Source organism: Polistes canadensis, unplaced genomic scaffold (assembly GCF_001313835.1).
Source record: "Polistes canadensis isolate GaletaPanama2010 unplaced genomic scaffold, ASM131383v1 scaffold_282, whole genome shotgun sequence".
In the NCBI taxonomy this organism is placed as follows: domain Eukaryota; kingdom Metazoa; phylum Arthropoda; class Insecta; order Hymenoptera; family Vespidae; genus Polistes; species Polistes canadensis.
The window spans coordinates 174,162-194,201 of record NW_014569829.1 but is presented as its reverse complement, the minus strand read 5'-3'; the positions used below and the strand labels follow the sequence as shown (position 1 = coordinate 194,201).

At 32.0% G+C, this 20,040-nt stretch overlaps 2 protein-coding genes across 2 annotated transcripts in view; both read left to right on the top strand.

Moving 5' to 3' along the window:
• Nucleotides 1-2,977: 2,977 nt before the first annotated feature.
• LOC106791055 (phospholipase A2-like) lies at nt 2,978-7,023 on the top strand (the record flags this gene model as incomplete). The annotated part of the gene is made up of 3 exons (XM_014756410.1): nt 2,978-3,189; nt 5,712-5,891; nt 6,876-7,023. Coding segments are annotated over 3 exons (540 nt in total), but the record flags the coding sequence as incomplete, so codon positions are not given.
• Nucleotides 7,024-9,447: 2,424 nt separating this feature from the next.
• Nucleotides 9,448-20,040, top strand: part of LOC106791054 — a 38,029-nt gene continuing 27,436 nt past the window's right edge. The window contains exons 1-2 of the mRNA XM_014756409.1: nt 9,448-9,474; nt 16,117-17,282. Coding sequence (XP_014611895.1) covers nt 9,448-9,474; nt 16,117-17,282 — 1,193 coding nt within the window. The remainder of the gene's footprint in view (nt 9,475-16,116; nt 17,283-20,040) is intronic.

Genomic DNA, 20,040 nt, shown 5'->3' with positions numbered 1-20,040 from the left:
TTTTTTAAAATTATCCAAACAGGTTTATTTTACTTCTCGTATTATCTTTCTCTTTCTCGAAATAAAATAAATCAGAGATTATCGTGTTATTCCAATTTAAAACCTTAAAAACGACATTGAATCCTCTCCGTCCGATCAATACTCAGTTATTTCCGTTCTCCCTTCCCCCCCCCCTCTCTCTCTTTCTGTCCCCCTTCTACTCACTATACCTTTTACAACCCCCTTTTCACCCACTACCTACCACCCCCCCCCCCCCTATATATATATAAAAATAAAAAAGCCAATGTAATAAAAGTATTTTTATATTTATATATATATATCACTGTTCACAATTTTCTTTCTGTAATAATCAAAATAAACGTAATAAACTTTTATACAAAATGGATTTAAAAAGAAAAAAAAAAAAGAAAAAGAGAAAAACAGAAAGAAAAAAGCAACGAGTCGTGATAATAAATTATTGGAAAATAACACTTGTGTTAGGAAATTAGAAAGGATATTATTTTAAAATATCCTTATTTTTTTAAAAGATAAAACGTAATTCTAATTTGTAATATTTAAAGATGTAGAGGTGGGGTAAGGAAGGGGGGAGGGATACGAGACCGGATGGTGTTCTCACTCGAACAGTAGTAGTTTCAAACTAATCTAACCGATTTCTCATAACGTTCCGTAAGAGATCTTAGGGATATATATATTTCCTCACTTGCGTCCAATTAGTAAGATAATTTATTGTAATATCGAAGGAGAAACGAGCATGAAAATTCTCTCAAGCGCGTATTTTACTGGCATAAGCGCGTTTACTAGATACGTTAGAAACGAGCTAGAATTTCTATTACATATATGTTATAATATGTGTATGTATATATTATGTTACATATATATATATATATGCATATATATATATAGATCTACATGTATATTTCGACATACGAGTAACTCATATCAGATAAATGTATCTTAGTATCTTTGTTAAATATCGTATCGTTAATTTCAACTAACAAGATCTCACGATTAGTATTAATTTTGTGTGTGTGTAATAATTAATACTTAATAAATATGATCAAAGAAAATGTAACCTTTTTTTTTTGTTTTTACGGACAACAATTAAACGATTAATTTGTTATTCTAACTAACGTGTGAAAGATGCAAAAATTAAATAGATTTGTTTTCAATAAAATTTCTCAATTAAAAATTATAATATATTTATCTAATAATATAAAATATATATTTATTTGCTATTAGATTACTATTTAAAAGTTGAATAAATTTGCTCAATTAAAAATTATAATATATTTATCTAATAATATAAAATATATATTTATTTGCTATTAGATTATTATTTGAAAGTTGAATAATTTAACAATTATAACACAGGATTAAAGTAAAGATTTTTGAATAAGAAAATTGTTACAATTAATATAATTGATCAAATATGAACAATGTTACTCTCATCTAATTGATACAAAAATTCATTAAATAATAATAATAATAGGAGATAGTAACGATTGTAGAATTTGGAGAATGATAAGCTCGTAGAATTGGTTGAACAAATATTTATTCGAATATTATTCATCCAAGAATCCAGACTAAGGTATTCAAGATTAATTTAGGGTGTTTCACTCTATAAGCCAAAACCAAAATAGTTTTTAATATATACCTCAACTAATAATACCCAAAACTTAAATAACATCGAACTAACAAGAAGTAAAGTGGGGTAAGTAAGGAAGTAAGTAACCCTTACTTCGTTGCTTATTAACAGATATTTCGGAAATTTGAATATAACAATTTTACTCAATTGTTTCACGTATATATATATATATAAAACTTACAATTAATAATCAGTTAACAGAAAGTGTTAATAAACCAAGTATCTAAACATTCAAATTCTTTTCAATTATTAAACATACTTGAGTCAATAAAAACGTATATTTAATAAAAACAAAAGTTCGCGTGTACCAATTATAGAAAATAAAAATATATTTAAAAATAATCAAGACTATATCCCCATCTAAATATGTGTACGTACATATATATATGCGTTTGTATATGTGTATACTGTCTATAAAAGATAAAGAAAGGAAGAAAAAGAAGAAAGGAGGGGAATGCTTATCGATTTTTGTCGACCCACACTAACACACACACATATCTATATATCATACATACGTAGAATATATGTACTTACATAAACACATATACATAGATAGAAACATGAAGATGGTTAGTAAATTCAACGGATTGCTTCGTGACCCATTCCAACTAACGTCTACTTACCACATCGTTGATTTTACCCAAGGGGTCGCGAACTATAACGAAAAAGGACGAAAAGACGACGGGGGGTGATGTGGGGTGGTGGGGTTAGGGGAGTTTTGAGAGATACACTCTCATGCCCTCATATCTCTTGACTATCTTTAACTGGATGCAAAGGAAGGAAGTAAGGAAGGAAGGAAGGATGTTATCTGCTTTAAAACACAGCGGTCGTCTATTTCGTAGGACATACGTGCAATTCTTATGATTAGATCTTTGAAAAAAATGGGTCGTACTAATCATAAAAAAAGAACAACTGATTATATGTATGTAGTGTTCTACAATGCATATATAAAGTCTACAAATTGTAATATTTTTTTTAGTACACTTCAATCCTTATTATAGTCAACATATATATATATATATATATTAAAAATTGTATTTTTACAGTTAAACAATTAATAACAATTTCGTTCAATTATAAAAGTTAGGATGTTGTTACGTATCTACGAATCAATTATTTTCCTTGCCATATTTAATTTTATTTTAATACACGGTTGGGTCATAGAAATAAGTATTCCTGATTTTGTGCTTGACGATAGAAACGAATTACGTGAAAATACGCGTCGTCCGTTGAATTTCATCTTTCCAGGTGAGATTACTCCTACGAATGATTTAAAAATTTTTAATTTGATTTATATTTTATTTTATGTTATTATTTTTGTTTTAAAATACTTTTCACTTATTATCTTTGATTCCTTTTTATTTGATCTATTCGTTATATTTAGGAACAAAATGGTGCGGAAGTGGAAACATTGCTGAGGATTATGACGATCTTGGCAAATTCGCTGAAACCGATGCTTGCTGTCGTGAACATGATTATTGTGACGATATTATAGAAGCTATGACGACAAAATATAATCTGACAAATCCTTCCTTTTATACGAGGTGATAAAATAACCTTACTTTTTTCAATCATTTCATTGGTTATATTATTTCTGACCAATCAAAGCTATCAGATTTTCAAGTATCTTTTCAAAATTTGTTTCATTTTTGAGGTTAGGATTTTATTTTTTTCTTCTTCTTCTTCTTCTTCTTCTATTCTTTTTATAATGATCGTTTGAAAAAAAAGATAGGAACGTGGGTGGCCGGTTGATTCATTTATTTCGTATACCTAAACGTACCGTCTAAATCCCACTTATGTTGGGCTCATAAATTGCCTTACCCAAGACCCTCAAATTAAACCTCTTAGATTATTTATTGTCCATGGGATTGGATGAAGAGCCGTATGGTTTATTAGAAAAAAGAAAAAATGGTAGAAAAGGGGAAGAGAGAGAGAGAGAGAGAGAAGCACTAATTGAACGTATTTTAGATGCAATATGTTTCGCATACGGGAACAGTTAAGATGAATTTAGGTACCTTCGGAAACTGTCAATTAACTATGTATTTGGATTTGTAAAGGTACATAACCGTGAAGTTTATTGATTATCTATTTCATATTTCGAACTATATTTCGCATATGGAACTACGGTTAAAGGGAATTCGATTAGCTATTAGAAAACTGTCAATTACCCGTTTATGTGCATTTGTAAAATTATAAATAACAAATAGCTTTGCTAATTATCCAAATATCTCCCCCAAAATGTTAATTATTATTGTAACAGATTTGAAATGTGATTTTCATTTAATCCGATAGTCATTTTTCTCTGACAAGAAGACCTTACGGTTCTGCCATCACGGATTTTAACGAGCTTTGGTATATTAGTAGTACACCTTTAGAATGTTAACGTGGTAAAGTATTTTATCAAAATGCGAAACCAATTTTGAGAAAAATGCTTTTAAAGTTTTCAATTTTTTCTATTATTATGAAATTATTATGAGAATTATGAAAAAACCAAATAAAAACAAATTGTTAAAAAAAACTTCCCCAAAGAAGGATCGAACCAATAACTAGCAGCACGAAAAGCGAGTACGCTACTACTTACGCTAGCGCATCAAATTGATTCCAAACTTTAAAAGCATTTTTTTCAAAATTGGTTTCGCATTTTGATAAAATACTTTACCACGTTAACACTCTAAAAGTATACTACTAATATACCAAAGCTCGTTAAAATCCGTCAGAGCACAACCGTAAGGTCTCCTTATGAGTAAATCCTATTGAAATGAAAAAATAATCTTCAAAATAGTGATAGCTCAATGTTTGATAAATTTTTGTTACGAGTTAACCTAAATGATAGAACAAGACAATGGTATCATTCTATCGATCCGTTGGTGAATCTCGTAAATCATAAGATTACCTCTTGACGATGAAATATTCTTCATTGAAAGTTGATAAAAATCAAATAATATGATTGATTAACGAGTCTGACCCATGTGAACATGGGGTATCGCGTGCTATAGTTCGCCTGTCACCTACACATCAGGTGGGATTATCGAACGACGTTACTTTTATTGCTTCCATATTCTACTGCTCGTGTCATCATTACACGTGTATACGTACCCTGTACGTGTCGTATAGGTTGCATCCTTTATTAGTTTACTCCAACGAACTGGAATAAATGAATCGCATGAAACTCAGGCATAGCGATCGGACTAACTGGTTTGATTCTAGTGTCATGAACGAAGGATTAATCTTTTTTCATTTCTTGTTTCATTTCTTTTTGTCTCTTTTTATTGTTTCGTTATTGAAACACCATTCCCCCTCCCCCACCCTTCCCCAACGCTGACCTATTCGAATCCCCGTTAAACATGGGAAGAGAAGGTAGAAATTATTGGCCACTAGATCCTGATTAGTTAGCACTTGCTTCTACATTAAACGTAATCAACATTGATTTTCTAATTATACTTGTTTACCATTAGCATTTTCAATTACCGATCATTTACCAAATATCTAATACATATTTTATCGAGCGTATAAATCAAATAAATTTACGGTATAGAATATTATTGGATATCGTCCTACCGTTTAATTTCCGTATCGATTTGAAAATATTTCCCAAATGGAAAATACCGTGTTTATACGTTGGAATTAAAAAAAAAAACAAAAAAAAAAAGGTAAGGTTTTACCGATTAAATCCGATTAAAAAAGATGATTAAATTGTTTCATCAAACCTTTGCAATCCAAGCAAATTTGATTATAACTGTAGGTAGTAATCAATCGATACTTGAATAACAACAACTGTGGTCTTTGAAATATAAAGGATTAATTATTATTAAATGACCATTGTATTATGAAATTTGATTAATACCTTCGTAAATTGACACTGTTATCGATGGATAATGATATTTTTCTTTTATTTTTTTTTGTAATAGTCTCAGAAAAAGTGAACAAAAAAAAATTCGTAACTCGCGTGACGAGAATGAATCTTTTAGGATCTGTTTACTTGTTACTATCGCGCAAGACCCGTAATTCAAGTTTCTCTTTATCGATATTCAATAATTTAACCCTTCACCGTGTTCTTCCGGTGACCAATGAACTACAATGACGGTGGCGTAAGGTTGCATTGTTCCTGCGACGAGAAGTTCTATGACTGCCTCCAGCGTTCGGGTGACAAAATTGCTGGTAAGATCGGGTTCCTGTACTTCAATGTTTTGGACACCAAGTGTTACCGCGAGGATTATCCAATTGTGAACTGCAAACGTTACTCGAAGTAAGTTCGCTTTTATCTAACAGATCATTGTGTAAGGGTGTGGGTGTGTGTGTGTGTATGTTTCGAGATATACAGAAAGTCCATTCACAAGTTCTAAGGTTTTCTAATGATTTTTTACGAAACTATTGTTATTTCTCAAAACACAATCTAAACTCCCGTGATTGTATGTGCACATTTTTTGCACAACTAATATTAGCAATTCTAGTTTATAGTTTTTTTCCCATTAATTTATTCGACTAATTTTCAAAATCAAATTTTCCAGTCGAAAAAACAATTCGCATTAAAATGGCGTCGATTTTGTAAAAAGAAATATATATACACATATATAAATCTACTACCTAGAAGACACCATTTATATTATTATAAGTAATTTAGAATATAAAACAAAATGAAAATATACCTGAGAACATTAAATGTAACTCGTAATTATCTATAAACGAATAACGTACACACACGCGCTAACATAACCTCACTTATCCGCGCGGCTTTCCACGAGTTCTCCCTAGGCGCCATTTTAGTTTTCACAATAAGCATCACAAAACCGGCAGAGAAAATGCTCGGAAGAAAGGGTTCTATTACACGTATAATAGGACTTTTAACGTTGAACATTTTTCTTGGCTGGTAATACAAATTCACTACCGACACAAGTAGAATGATAATTCTTAATAAGAAAAATTTAAAAGAGTGGGGAATAAGAGTTCTTTGCCAAAAAAAAAAAGAACATCGTGAAAAAATATTCGAGAGAAGTACTCCGAATCCTTTGTAGTAGGATAATAGAACGTACCTTTTACGTCAGAAGGGGGGGGGGCATATGTTTTTTCGATAATGTTTCGATAAGCCGCGAAATTTAAAAGAAGTGGGAAGGGAGGGTTATATCCTTTCAAAGACACTGATGGTGGTATGCCGCGCGGAATTTCACTGATTGTTTGAAAAGAAAAAGAGAGTTTTGAGTTTAAAGGACGACGTGCTAACGACCCTTGGCAGATTTCCTAGACGGTGTTTGGAGTACGACCTGGACGAGAGCCAAACGAAGAGGTATCAGTGGTTCGACGTGCCCCTATATGCCAAAACGACTATGTTCCACGAAATCAACGACGTCAATCCGATCGGATTCACGCGTTCTCACAACTGAATGCTTTCGTTCATCATCAACGAGGGGTTGGGTGGGGGGGATACTCTACCTGCGTATCTATCCAAGAGAGCAAACTAAAGTGCAAGCAAGAGTGCAACAACAACAACAACAGCAACAGCAGCAAAAAAAAAGAAAAGGGTTGCGAGATAAACGAGAACAACAACAAATGGATTACACACTTGAAACCAACCCCCCCTTGCCTGTTTTCTCTACACCCCCAATCAATCGTTGAATATTTTTATTTTGTTTTGTTTTTATTTCTCCCCGTTTTCGTTTATTCCCTTGGGTATACTTTTTATTATTATCATTATTATTATTATTATTTGTATCCTGTCGTCTATTTTTTCTTTTACTTTTTTTCTTTTTCTTTTCAATCCCCCTCTCTTCTCTTTTTTTCTTTTTCATTTCCCCTTGTCCGTCAAATACGCGAGTACGTGGTTGAGTATGATGTATGCCAGGACGTTAATAAAATATTATCGCATTCGTACGTTTCATTTCATTTACGAGCACTGCTGCTCGTGCTTGCTTGCTACTCCTCCTCCTCCTCCTCCTCCTCCTCCTCCTCCTCCTCCTCCTCTTACTCATCCTCCACATCCTCCTCTTCCACGCTATGACAGTTTCCGCCATTTTTACGCGGTCAAATCGTTTACTATTCATGGTCTATTAACGATTTGTCCTATCCGACCGTTTATTCTTTATTTTACAGAACTAAAAAAGTATACGTTTACTGTGTGATACGTACTTCTGTGTATTTAAATTTGTTATATAATATTGTATTAAATATGCAAGAAAAAAAAATATAGAAAAAAAAAATGTAAAAATAACAAATATATAATTGAATAATAAGTTGAGACATACGAGAAAGATAAATTAATTATCGTTAAAAATTATCGGTACTTTTATTGCCCATATTTTGTGTGATTATTTTTAATCAAAATAAAAAGAAAATGATGAAATTACTTGAGTTATATCCAGATAAGATAATAACACTAAAGTATCATACTCGAAAAGAAATTCGATGAATATACGAGATTGTTGGCATTGAAATTATCAAAGAATAAAATTGTAATAATTTAAAAATCCTTGATCGTACTCTTAAAGGTTTCATAATAATCCAAAATTAATTATCCTAAGTAATTGAAATTCAAAGTAAAGAAAGAAAAATGTGTACCCCTCGAAAATGCATCGAAAATCTCGCGAAATCTTTTTCTTCCTTTTTTTAATTTCCCCCGGAAATGATTCCAACGAAAGGATAAGGGGCCGGGGAAAGAAAAGAAAAAAAAATAGAAAAAAGAGGGTGAAAAGTAATGCTCCTTTAAGATCATTATAATTTACGCTACGTCGCTCTGATCTTTTTCACCGTTTGTACATTTTTTTTTCTCTTTCTCTCTCTCTCTCTCTCTCTCTATTTTTTTCTTTTATTATTATTCCAATTTTTTTTTATTCGTTCGTTCCTTTATTATTCTTTTTTATTTTCCCCTCCCCTTCCCCCGTTTCTTTTTTTTTTTTTTTTTCTTTCGTGTTTACAAGGGAGAAAAATTATACTACCGAAGAAGTACTCAGTCAAGATGCGCGTTATAATTTCGAGTAAACGCTTGAGAGTTCACTCGGGCACGCGACGACGACGATTATCCCGTTCAAGTGCACCTATATACCGGGTGATCCAATTATACGAATTAGTAAATACCCCCCTTTTTATTTCTTTTTCTTTTTCTCTTTTAAATTGTCTCGTGACCTAATCACTTTTCGATTTTCCCCCTTTTTCTTTTGATTTCATAAAATTATGCGAGAGACTGTTCGTATCGATTTATGAAGAAGAAGAAAACAAAAAAAAAAGGAATAAAACGAATTTCGTTTGATACAAAATAATATAAACCGATTTTACATAGAAATTTAAATTCTTCTCCTCAATTTAGGGAATTTTTTTCAAACAACTTTTTTCAATAAACTCTTTTCAATATATATATATATATATATTTGATTTAAAGAAAACAAAAAAAAAGGAAAAGATATCTAAAGCGATACTTGGATATAGCAAACTCGGTGTGGTGGTAGTAACCTTATCGAGTGCTATATATTTTATATTCCGATACGGAACTATTAAAGTATCTTCAATAAAAAAAAAAACAAAAAGAGAATAAAAATATGCATATTACATATTTAAATGTAAACTATTTAAAAATTCCATCGTAATATCTACTTATTAGTTAACCTAATCTATACAACACACACACACACACACATATATTATATAAAGATAGTAAAAAAAAGAAGATCGTTAAAAATTATTCAATTACCCCGTACGAAGCGAATTATCTTGCCGTTGCGCTGGTTATTATGCAAATCGATGCAATACCCAGATAAAAAGAGACAAAAAAAAAGAAAGAAAGAAAGAGAGAGAGAGAGAAGAGTTAAAAAAGGAAAATGAAGAAACCAGAAGGAATAGTAGAGGTGAGATAGGTACAGGTAGCATACTACCAGAAGATAGAGAAGGGGGACAGGGACAGGGGGGGAGTAGTGTTAGGAGTATAATAAAGAAGAAAGAAGTTTAAGGTAAAATAAGTGGCGCGAAGGATAAAAAGAAAAGAAAAAAGAAAAAAAGAATAAGAATAAGAATAAAAATAAAAAGAGGTGGAATAAGAAACGAGAGAGAGAAAGAAAAAATAAAAAGAAAAAAAAGGGGGATAGGACAAGAGTTGGTTGGACGAGGAGAAGGAGGGGGGCTGGGACAAGGTGTTAGGAATAGAAAGAGGGGGAGGGGGGAGCCCTTCCAATGTGAGTTTCCTTCCTATAAGGTTGTTCTCCTATTCCTTCTTCCTTTTCTCGCGTTTCCACCATTTTTACGTGAGCCCAGCTCGGCGTGGGCAGCTGCCGCCTTACTCGGGGATTTGCGATAAAATTTATGTTCGATTCCAGCTAACACCTAAAGAGAGAAAGAAATAGAAAAAGAGAGTGAGAGAGAGTGAGAGAGAGAGAGAGAGTGAGTAAGATTCTTGCCATGCCCTGCCATTCCTCTTACCGATTTACAACAGTCCTCTTCTCTTTTCCACTTCTGCATTTCCCCCGCCCCCCCATCCCCCCCTCCATTTCTCCTGTTCTTTCTCTACCCTTCTAACTCTCACCCCCCTTACCCCCTTGCCACTGTTTCCCTCTTCAGCCTACTTCTTCATCCCTTCCAAAAACCTTTTGCATCTTTCAACTCTACAACTGGCAAAGAAAAAGAGAGAGAGGGATATATATATATATATATGTATGTACGGTTTTCACAAACTTTTCTTACAAGGGGGACACTGTTTTCCATAGCAATCTCTAACCAAAAGGTTTTATCGTTCGGATGTAACTATAGTATTTCTTTTCTTTTCTTTTTTTTTTTTAAGTATCTTATTGTATAAGAAAAAAAAGAGAGGAAGTTAAAAGAAGAATAGAATAGAATGAGATAAGAGTGGGGTAGGGGGTGTATGTATGTATGGTTGTATTACGTAAAGAGTATCTTTATTTAGGGGGTTGAATGTCAGTATATCGAAGGAAGGAAATCGTTGTTTATCTCAAAGTATGGTATATGTTATGTTTGTTGTATTATTTCTTTTTTTATTGTTCTCCTGCTTGTACACTAATTTTTATATTATATATTTTTCTATATATATAATAATAAGTTCAAATATATATATATATGTATTTTAATGTTATATTATATATCCTTACGAGTTTCATTTGTAAAAATATCATTAGATGATATAATTTCGGTTTTGATATGTTTTATTTTTTCTATGTTTTGTGTGTGCGTATTCTTTTCTTTTTTTTTTTTTAATTATTATTCTAATTTTGGTATACATATGAATGTTCATTTTGACAAAACGTGTGTGTTTCTTAAAGTAATTCTATTAGAATGGAATGAAAATAATGATTTAATAGCAAAAAAATCGAACATTATTTTTCTTGTTGTATTTTGATCATGAAAATGGTATCATTTTTATTGGATAGGGAGGTTTGATGAAAATTAGAAAAAAACAAATTATTACATACAGTGATTTAAACCAATAATAATATGATAAATAATCTGACGATTTAATAATAATAATAATAATAATAGGCATGGGATTATATCTCGGTTATAACTGGTAAGAAAGTTAAACATTTTAGAAAGTTGATGTTTAACTAACAAGGAAAGCGGTGCACACGCCTGAAAGTGTGTTTTCACGTTGACGTTGACGATTTTTTAAGCTCGAGAAGAATGATCGTTTCCAGTGGCGACTTTTGGAGAATAAATGATCGTTTGGGAAAAGCGTAGGAGGAGGAAGAGGAGGTGAAGGAGGAGGTGGAAGCTTCAAGGTTTCAAGATAAATAGCGATCGAACGTCAACGTTAACGTTCATTTTTCCTTCAGAGAAAAAAAACTCAAGCTAATGATCGGCAAAATCTATTTCTTTTGTTTATTGTTCTTTTTTTTTTTATTAATAATACTCACGTCACACAGTCTTTCCAAGTTTTTCTCGCAATAATAATCGGTCATTCAATTTTCCAGAATTCTCGTTTCATTTTTACGTACTTACACCCACCATAAATACATATATATATGGTGAGTGTAAATATATATATATTTATGGTGGATATATATATTAATATATATATATATTAAAACGTTGTAATGTATTTTACTGGCATTCATTTTTACGTACTTACACCCACCATAAATATATATATATATATATATATATTTAAACGTTGTAATGTATTTTACTGGCATTCATTGCACTTGTACGAATGTTAAAATACGGGCTGAGGCTTTCGGCGATGATTAAATGCAACGCCGACGAGGATGCAGATGTCGTAACAAAATTTGTCACGTTCCATACACGTTGTAATTAAATATGCCGTCGTCTGGAATTAATGAAAGTTATAACCGTAGCTACGTAGGGTTTCTCTTACCTGTCTAAGTGTTAAACTCTCTTTGAACACAATTCAACGAATAGGGCTAAACGTTTAACCCTTTTCTTCTTTCCTTTTTTTTTTTTTTTTTTTTAAATATCTATCGAATAAAACAAAATAATTTTTATCATAATCGATTTAACCACGGTATATATATATATATATATATTATATAATAAAACTCAAGGACGTTGTTGAGAAAAAACAAAAAAACAAAAAAAAAGAGAGAGAAATATTTGCAAGCTTGTTGTATAACAGAAATCCCAGTCTGGGATAAACTTACTACTTTCGTTGGTTGAAATATAAGAAGAAAAAGAAGAAGTAGAAGTAGAAGTAGAAGAAGAAGAAGAAAGTGTCTCTACCCTTCAGAAGCGTCCTATCTACAGGGGGTGGAGGGAAGAGGGAAAGGGGAGGAAACTTTGTTATGCGAAATGAATATCCGGTGTATAAGGGAAAGTTTTGTTGAAGAAGGAAGGAACACTAAAGATATAGAAAGAAAAGGACAGAGATAGGAGACAGGAATGGAAGAGAAAAGGAAGAAAGCTGCCTGAGGGGGAGGTGGGGGTGGTTGGGTTTGGTTGAGGAAAGACTCCGGGGGTTGGAAGGAAGAAGTTACTTGGGATGGAAAACTTTTTAACACAAAAGGCGTGCGCGGCTATCAAGCATATTGTTCCGTAACGATTTCAAAAGCCCTACGGGGGGTGGTAGTGATGGTGGTTGTAGTGGTGGATCGTTCGAACGATTTCGTCTAAAGTTTCTCGAATTATTTCATAGGATTATAACAAACAACAAGTACATATATATATACATATTTCATTATAGTTTAAATTACAAATATCAAAAGTTAGAATATGTTATTTTTAATAATTTATATTAATCTATGTGTATAATAGAAAAATATTAAAATGTTCATTTGAATTATTTCATAGGATTATAACACATAAGACAAAAGAGTGTACTTTAATTTAATATAAATATCATTAAAATCCATTTGCTAAAAGTATAAAAAATATTTAGCAAAACTTTTCAAAGAAATTGCAAAGATGCACAATTTACAGCATCGCATTCTCTGACATTTTCTGAACTTTACATGCTTAATTTATAACTCGATATGGTATTCTACGCGTAGACAAAAGAGTGTACTTTAATTTAATCTAAAAATCATTAAAATCTGTTCACTTTTAGTATAAAAAATATTTAGCAAAACTTTTCAAAGAAATTGCAAAGATGCACAATTTACAGCATCGCATTCTCTGACATTTTCTAAACTTTACATGCTTAATTTATAACTCGATATGGTATTCTACGCGTAGACAAAAGAGTGTACTTTAATTTAATCTAAAAATCATTAAAATCTATTCACTCTTAGAATAAAAAATAATTAGCAAAACTTTTCAAAGAAATAGCAAAGATGCACAAATTATAGCACTGCATTCTCTGACATTTTATGAACCTTTGCAGATCGATTTATAACTCGACAAAGTATTCTACGCGTAGACAAAAGAGTGTACTTTAATTTAATCTAAAAATCATTAAAATCTATTCACTTTTAGTATAAAAACTATTTACAGAAACTTTTCAAAATATTGGCAAAGTGATACAATTTACGGCATTGCAATTTCTGAAAAATATAGAGATATTAATTTGAGTTTATTTTTTGTTGTTGATCGTTGGGTATAGAATTAATTTTAAACAATTACAAGATAATTGTATCCTCTCGTGATATTGTTTTTAACTACCGATCACATAATTAGCGTATATACGTTTGAATTAGGCACGTAACACACTAGCTACTCGGTGTGATAGCAAATCCGGAGAAATAGGTTGTCAAAAAGGGCTAGGAGGGGGCTTTGCGTGGACACTCTGATCCAAAGGGTTGCTGCTTGCTCGACTCTACACTATTATGGTGTAATCTCTATTCAGAACCGCCAACAAGTTTGCCAACGTCGCACGATCTAAGCGCCATGGGGCACCTATAAGATCCGTTAACAGGACACCACTAACGTCGTTTATATTCAAGGGCTGAATTCTCGGGACCGTGCGAGAATTACATCACCCCCCCCCCCCCGACCCCGATCCCCTCCCACTCACTTAACTATTGTTTCTAATCCTAAACCGATACATCGACAACATTTTCTAATAGTTATTATATTTCTTATTAAACCATGATTAAAACATTTATCATCACACTTAACATTAAATATCGATGAAATTTGATTACATTTTTATTGTCAAAATAAAGATTGTTCACAATAAGTTGAGAAACGTGTAATACGAATGGACACAAATCATATTTCGAAATGTTCTTTTTAAATAGAAAAACGTTTATGATTTATTAAATATAAAATAATAATATATCCGTCGTTATAATATATATTACTTTTTCTTTTTAATAACAATTTAAGTATTTTATTATTGAACGTAAATCAATATTATATATTTTATCTCAACTATAATATAAACGGACGGAATAAAAAATATTAAACCAACCCATTCTCACCTACCAACCAACCAACCTATCTATCTATCTACCTACATACATACATAAATACACGCGTTGTTACTTAACGTAATATATCGTAGTTGTTTTAATAAAAAATGGAAACGTATCGAACGTATCGATACGTTCCACTTTTCATTTCACTTCTTATAATAAAGTATTACACCCATCGTTTCAGATCGATGAGTTTCATCGAACAACGCAATCTTATTCTTGGTTCGATCGTAAGTTATAAGCCAGAAAGTAGGTTCCCCGCCCCCCCCCCCCCCCCCCCACGGCCCATTCCAAAACGTACTATGAATAGATGCGTATTTCTTTTCATAAACCCATATTAGTAGTAGTTAGTAATAGTAATAGTATTAGTGATGGCAACTATATCTATGTTTCAAACACACGTGTCTTAAGATTAATCGAGTAAACTGGTATAGCACGATGAAGTTTAAGTTTCGAATCCAATATCTCCTTCAGCTTCCAGTTTTCCAATGAGAGAGAGAGAGAGGGGAAGCTTACCACGAGACCCAACTTTATACCTTCATTGCTAACTCCTGAAAATGAAAAAACATTTTTTACGAGACCAAAACTATGATAATCAAATTCAAAAACCTTTTTTTGTTTTACTCGATTACGAAACGTTTTATATTTAAATTAAAAAAAATAACTATGATTATAATTATAAAACTCTTTTTGAACGGGAACTAATGTGAATTCCATGTGAAATTAATTTTCAAATAATATATAATTTATATCGAAGTGTAGCAATATTAATTCGCGATACCCCATTCACAAACTAATTTAATATTTTATTTATTTATAATATAATCCTAAGAATTTTGTATTCTTTGAAATAGTATTTTTCCTCTTCCCCCTCCTGTCCTATTATTTTCGATTATTTTTGATCCATCTTTCAGATAACTGATGAAGAATTTTATAAAACGAAACAAAAGATAATGATGATGATGTGATTTTGATATCAATTTAATTTAATATCTAAATTATTGAATATTCGTATTATTCATATTATTTAATATGAATTAATTGTAACGTATTATTTTAACAAAACGATTTGTTAATTTTGAAAAATGATTACATGGAATAAATGATACTTTTTCCAAAGATAAAGTTTTAGATATCTATCTATCTATCTATCTATATTTCTATCTATTTCTCTCTGTTCATGTTCTCAGAATCAATATTCACGAAAGCGGAAAAGCATTTCTAAGCGTCTGCCGAACCGTAACGAAATTTCTGATGCGCTTGGTTTACAAGAACACACCGTCTCGTTGTATAACCCCTTGATCCCGTACATCCTTCTTCTCGGAATGCAAATTTAACCCTTACCGGTATAAGCTTACCGTATAAGCTTTAGGCCACATGCCTAGATTAATCATACTTCTACTTTTTTACATTCTCATTTTTGTTGCTTCTTCTTCATTCATTCATCCAAGCCATCTAATCGTAACGAAAACGTTTCAAAGATTTTGATTAAAACGATAAATCTTTGATAAGATGAAAAGTAGACGAGAAAACAATAATAATTATATTATGAGTAAAATAACTATACGAATTTGTTAATGAAAATAAAAAATAAAAGAAAGATAATGGATTTTATGTTTTCAACAAAAAAAAATCAAAAGAAAATTCAGAAAAATTGTGAAAATTTAATGAAAGTGTGTATGGTATTTTGTCGTTGCAGATGTAGCGGCATCGGTGGAGGTCCATTTCGAGAACAAAGATGGAGGATTCTTTTTGAAGCATACACCAAGACCTTATTACCCATCACGAACGGATACGATACCAGCGATAGCTGCATCGTCAACGGGTACAGGTGGAAGCGTATCAGGATCGTCGAACAACGCCGGTACCGTATCATCATCGCCACCAGGTTCAGTCTTATCAATAGACAAGTTCACCGTCTTTCAAACAAGCGAGCCAGTTTCAGTACGAGCTAGTTACGGTCCCTTTAGCACGAAACAGACCGTACCAGCCCGTTATATCGTACCCGATCCATTGGATGCATTACCAGGACCGGAGACAAGGCGCAATTTGACAGCGGCAACGATAATGGATGCACAGGAATTGGGTGCGAGACATTTGGACATGTCAGCGCATTTGGTTGGTAATAGCGTGCCCAGGGATGCACCGGTCCTCAGGGTTTTGTTCCACGCTGGAAGCGAGGCCGGTGGTAGAAGACAATTACTTTTGGCACGTCATCAAAGAGTATGCGTTGTCCTGCACGCTAGTTTGGCAACACCATTAAGGAACGTTAATAATAATGGAAGAAGAGATTATTCAAGCTCCTCGGGTTCTTCATCGTCATCTTCATCGTCACCGTCATCTTCATCATCTTCTTCTTCTTCTTCTTCATCGTCATCCAGTTCAAGTAATTCCGTTTTAACGGCAGCATGCAGTCCGGACGGTGAAAACGGAGTTTGTTTGGCCCAAATAACAATACCTGCAAACTGGTGGGCACCATTACCGCCTCCGGATTCTTCCGGGCGCGTCAAGGTCGCCAAGACTTTACCAAGACTCGTACAGGTAGCTTATTCCGTATTGGAACCTCGTACCGAGGAGGTTGCCTCAGGTAATTCAGACAATGGGGCGGCAGCTTTCTGTCGGCCTCGAGTACAAATTCAACCGGTGACGCCATTAGGCCAAGTACCCCTTGCGCCCAATCGTGCGGCCTACAAAGAACTCAAGACCGATGATTCTCTGACGTTACTTGTACCACATGGCCCGTTGTATCCAAGATCAAGGCTACACGTTCCGGCTTTCCTGCATCCGGTCAAATTGTCAGATGATCTCAAACAGTCATTCGTCAAAACCGTCATTCTAAGGTAACTTATCTAAAAATCTAAATTATATTTCATTATTATTATTATTATTATTAATAATAAATGAGTATCGTAAGAAAATTGGACATTAAAAAGAACTTGAATTTATAGTTTTGATTAATTAGATGTTTCGTCCCTTTATTGGGGGACTTCTTCAGCAACTTAATCTCTAAAATTCAGCGTTTTTTTTTCATTTGAACAGACATACATTCTTGTAATATTCGAAAAATTAAACATCTTAACTTCGTTATCTCTTAATCCGTTATATTTGAACACTGAAACAAAATAAATTTTGTCCTAATAAAAAACGAAATGTCCAATTAATCAAAATTAAGTTCGAGTTCTTTTTAATGTCCAATTTCTCTATGATACTTATTTATTAATAATTTTATTTTTGGACATGAAAGAAATAACTAATTGATTATTATTATTATTATTATTATATTTTCATTTTCTTTTCTTTCTTTTTCTTACCATATTTTATAGTGTTGTAATATTATTTATATTTATCTTTTTTTTTTTTATTCTTAAAAGCATCTCGCTAAAAGAGATAAAATATGTCATAGAATACTCACAAAGAAATCTCTCTCTCTCTCTCTATCTATTTTTCTATTTCTTTTGCTATCTTTTAAACGAGCAACTTTCATTCTGTAGCGTGCTTTTCTAAAGTCATAAATTATGAATACCCATAGTAAGAATTTAAAGGCAAAAGATCGAGATTCCACCCCTTCCCTCCCTCTTTTTCCATTTGAAAAAGAAAGATAAATGGATAAAAAGAGAGAGAGAGAGAGAGAGAAAGAATATCTTGATTTTACATTGTAACTCTTCGACTTTTACGAATACACTCGAATTACTTTTTTTCCTCTCTCTCTCTTTTTTTTTTCTTTCATTCCTGATACTTTCCGTTCTCCTGATTCTCCTCATTTTTATTTGGATAAAAATCATTGCGGTCACAGGTCGAGAAAAAGAGAGAGAGAGAGAGAGAGAGGTTTTCCGAGTAAGCGTGCAGAAATCTCACGTCGTGCGTATTTCTCAAGAAACTTACCTAGGTTCTGTCACGTTCCCCTTAGAGCACTTCCCGTTTTTCGTCTTCCAAGATTCCGCATTAAACTTGAGCACCTGCAATGTGTAGATATATAAGTAATATTTTTGAAACGTTTCTACCACGTTTCTGTCTCTGTCTTTTCCTCTATATTTTTTTTTTGTTCTCTTTTTAACAAACCCTCACTTCATAGTTCTTTTTTTTCAACCTTTAATAATGTACCTAGTGAGAAAGATGACGTGTAGGGTCCCTAGGATCTTGATTTTAAAATTACATGTTATCTAATTTATTTCTATAATAATATCATATATATATATATATAACGTATTAATAAATAATTAATATTAATTTTATATAAAAAATAAATTAACACTTCGTTTTAATAATTTGATGCATTTCAAATACACATATAAAGGATCTTGATTTCAAAATTACATGTTATATAATTTATTTCTATAATAATATCGTATATATATATTTAAATATAACGTATTAATAATAATTAATATTAATTTTATATAAACAGTAAATTGAACACTTTGCTAATTCGTGTCGAATTACTTTTTTTTGTCAAACTTTTCGTTCAAATCGTTTTAATAATTTGATACATTTCAAATACACATATAACCAGTTTAATACACGTGACACGAAATACATGTAATCCAATTAAATGATAATTATTAAATGACGAACTTTGGTGTCCTTTAACTAAATTAAAAAGAAAAAAAAAAAGAAACAAGGGAATATCTATTTTTAAAAATTATTAGAAAAAAAAATAAGATATTTCAAGTAAAATATTCGCAATGGAACTAACGTCATCGTCGGTCAAAGGTTAAACCTCGTTTATATCGATCTCTTTCTAATTATTTAATAAAAAAAAAAAGGAAAAAGAAGAGAAAGAAAAGAAAGAAAGGAACAAAAAAAAAGCAAATGTAATATTGACAGAACTAGTTTAATCTGATGAACCACAAAATCGTAGGATCGTGTACTTAAACCATTTCCCTCTTCTTAAGAAATCATTAAAGTTCAAACAGAGAGAGAGAAAGAGAGAGAGAGAGAGAAAAGGAAAGAGGACTTTGAACAAGGCAAACGCCTCTTTTATTCCTGTTGACTACTACTACTTCGTGCTATCTGCATTTCTTTCTTACCAATCCGCGTGAGAAGTGCAACATCCGGTTAAGAAAAGTGACGTAGTCTTTGTCATCGGGTTCTGTACACGCTTTTGACGTGACCCGTTTCACTTGCTGATATCCATGCTGGATAAGCAAGCTCAACGTTATCGGTTACGTTGAGACGGACACTACATAGACAGATGATGGTGTCACGAAGAAAAGAAAAGAAAAGGAAGAGAAAGAGAAAGAGGAAAAGGTCAAACGAGTTCATTCTTAACTATGATCTTTTTCTTAATCATTTCTGCATCGTTTCTAAAAAAAAGAAAAAATAAGAAACAGGATAAAATTCGTAATTTAGATCATTAAAATGATTTGTTTGTTTTTTTTCTTTTCTAAATAAAATTAAACCAATAGGCTATAAATTAGGATAATAATTCAATTTAAATGTCTTAATTGTCTTAACATACCTTATTTTGTATTGAATTATGTGAATGAACATTTACGAAAATTCGTATCAAATAATTGAAATGATTTATTTGTTTCCTTTTTCTTCAAAATAAAATTAAACTAATAGACTTAAACCGATTGGAAAATAATTCAATTTAAA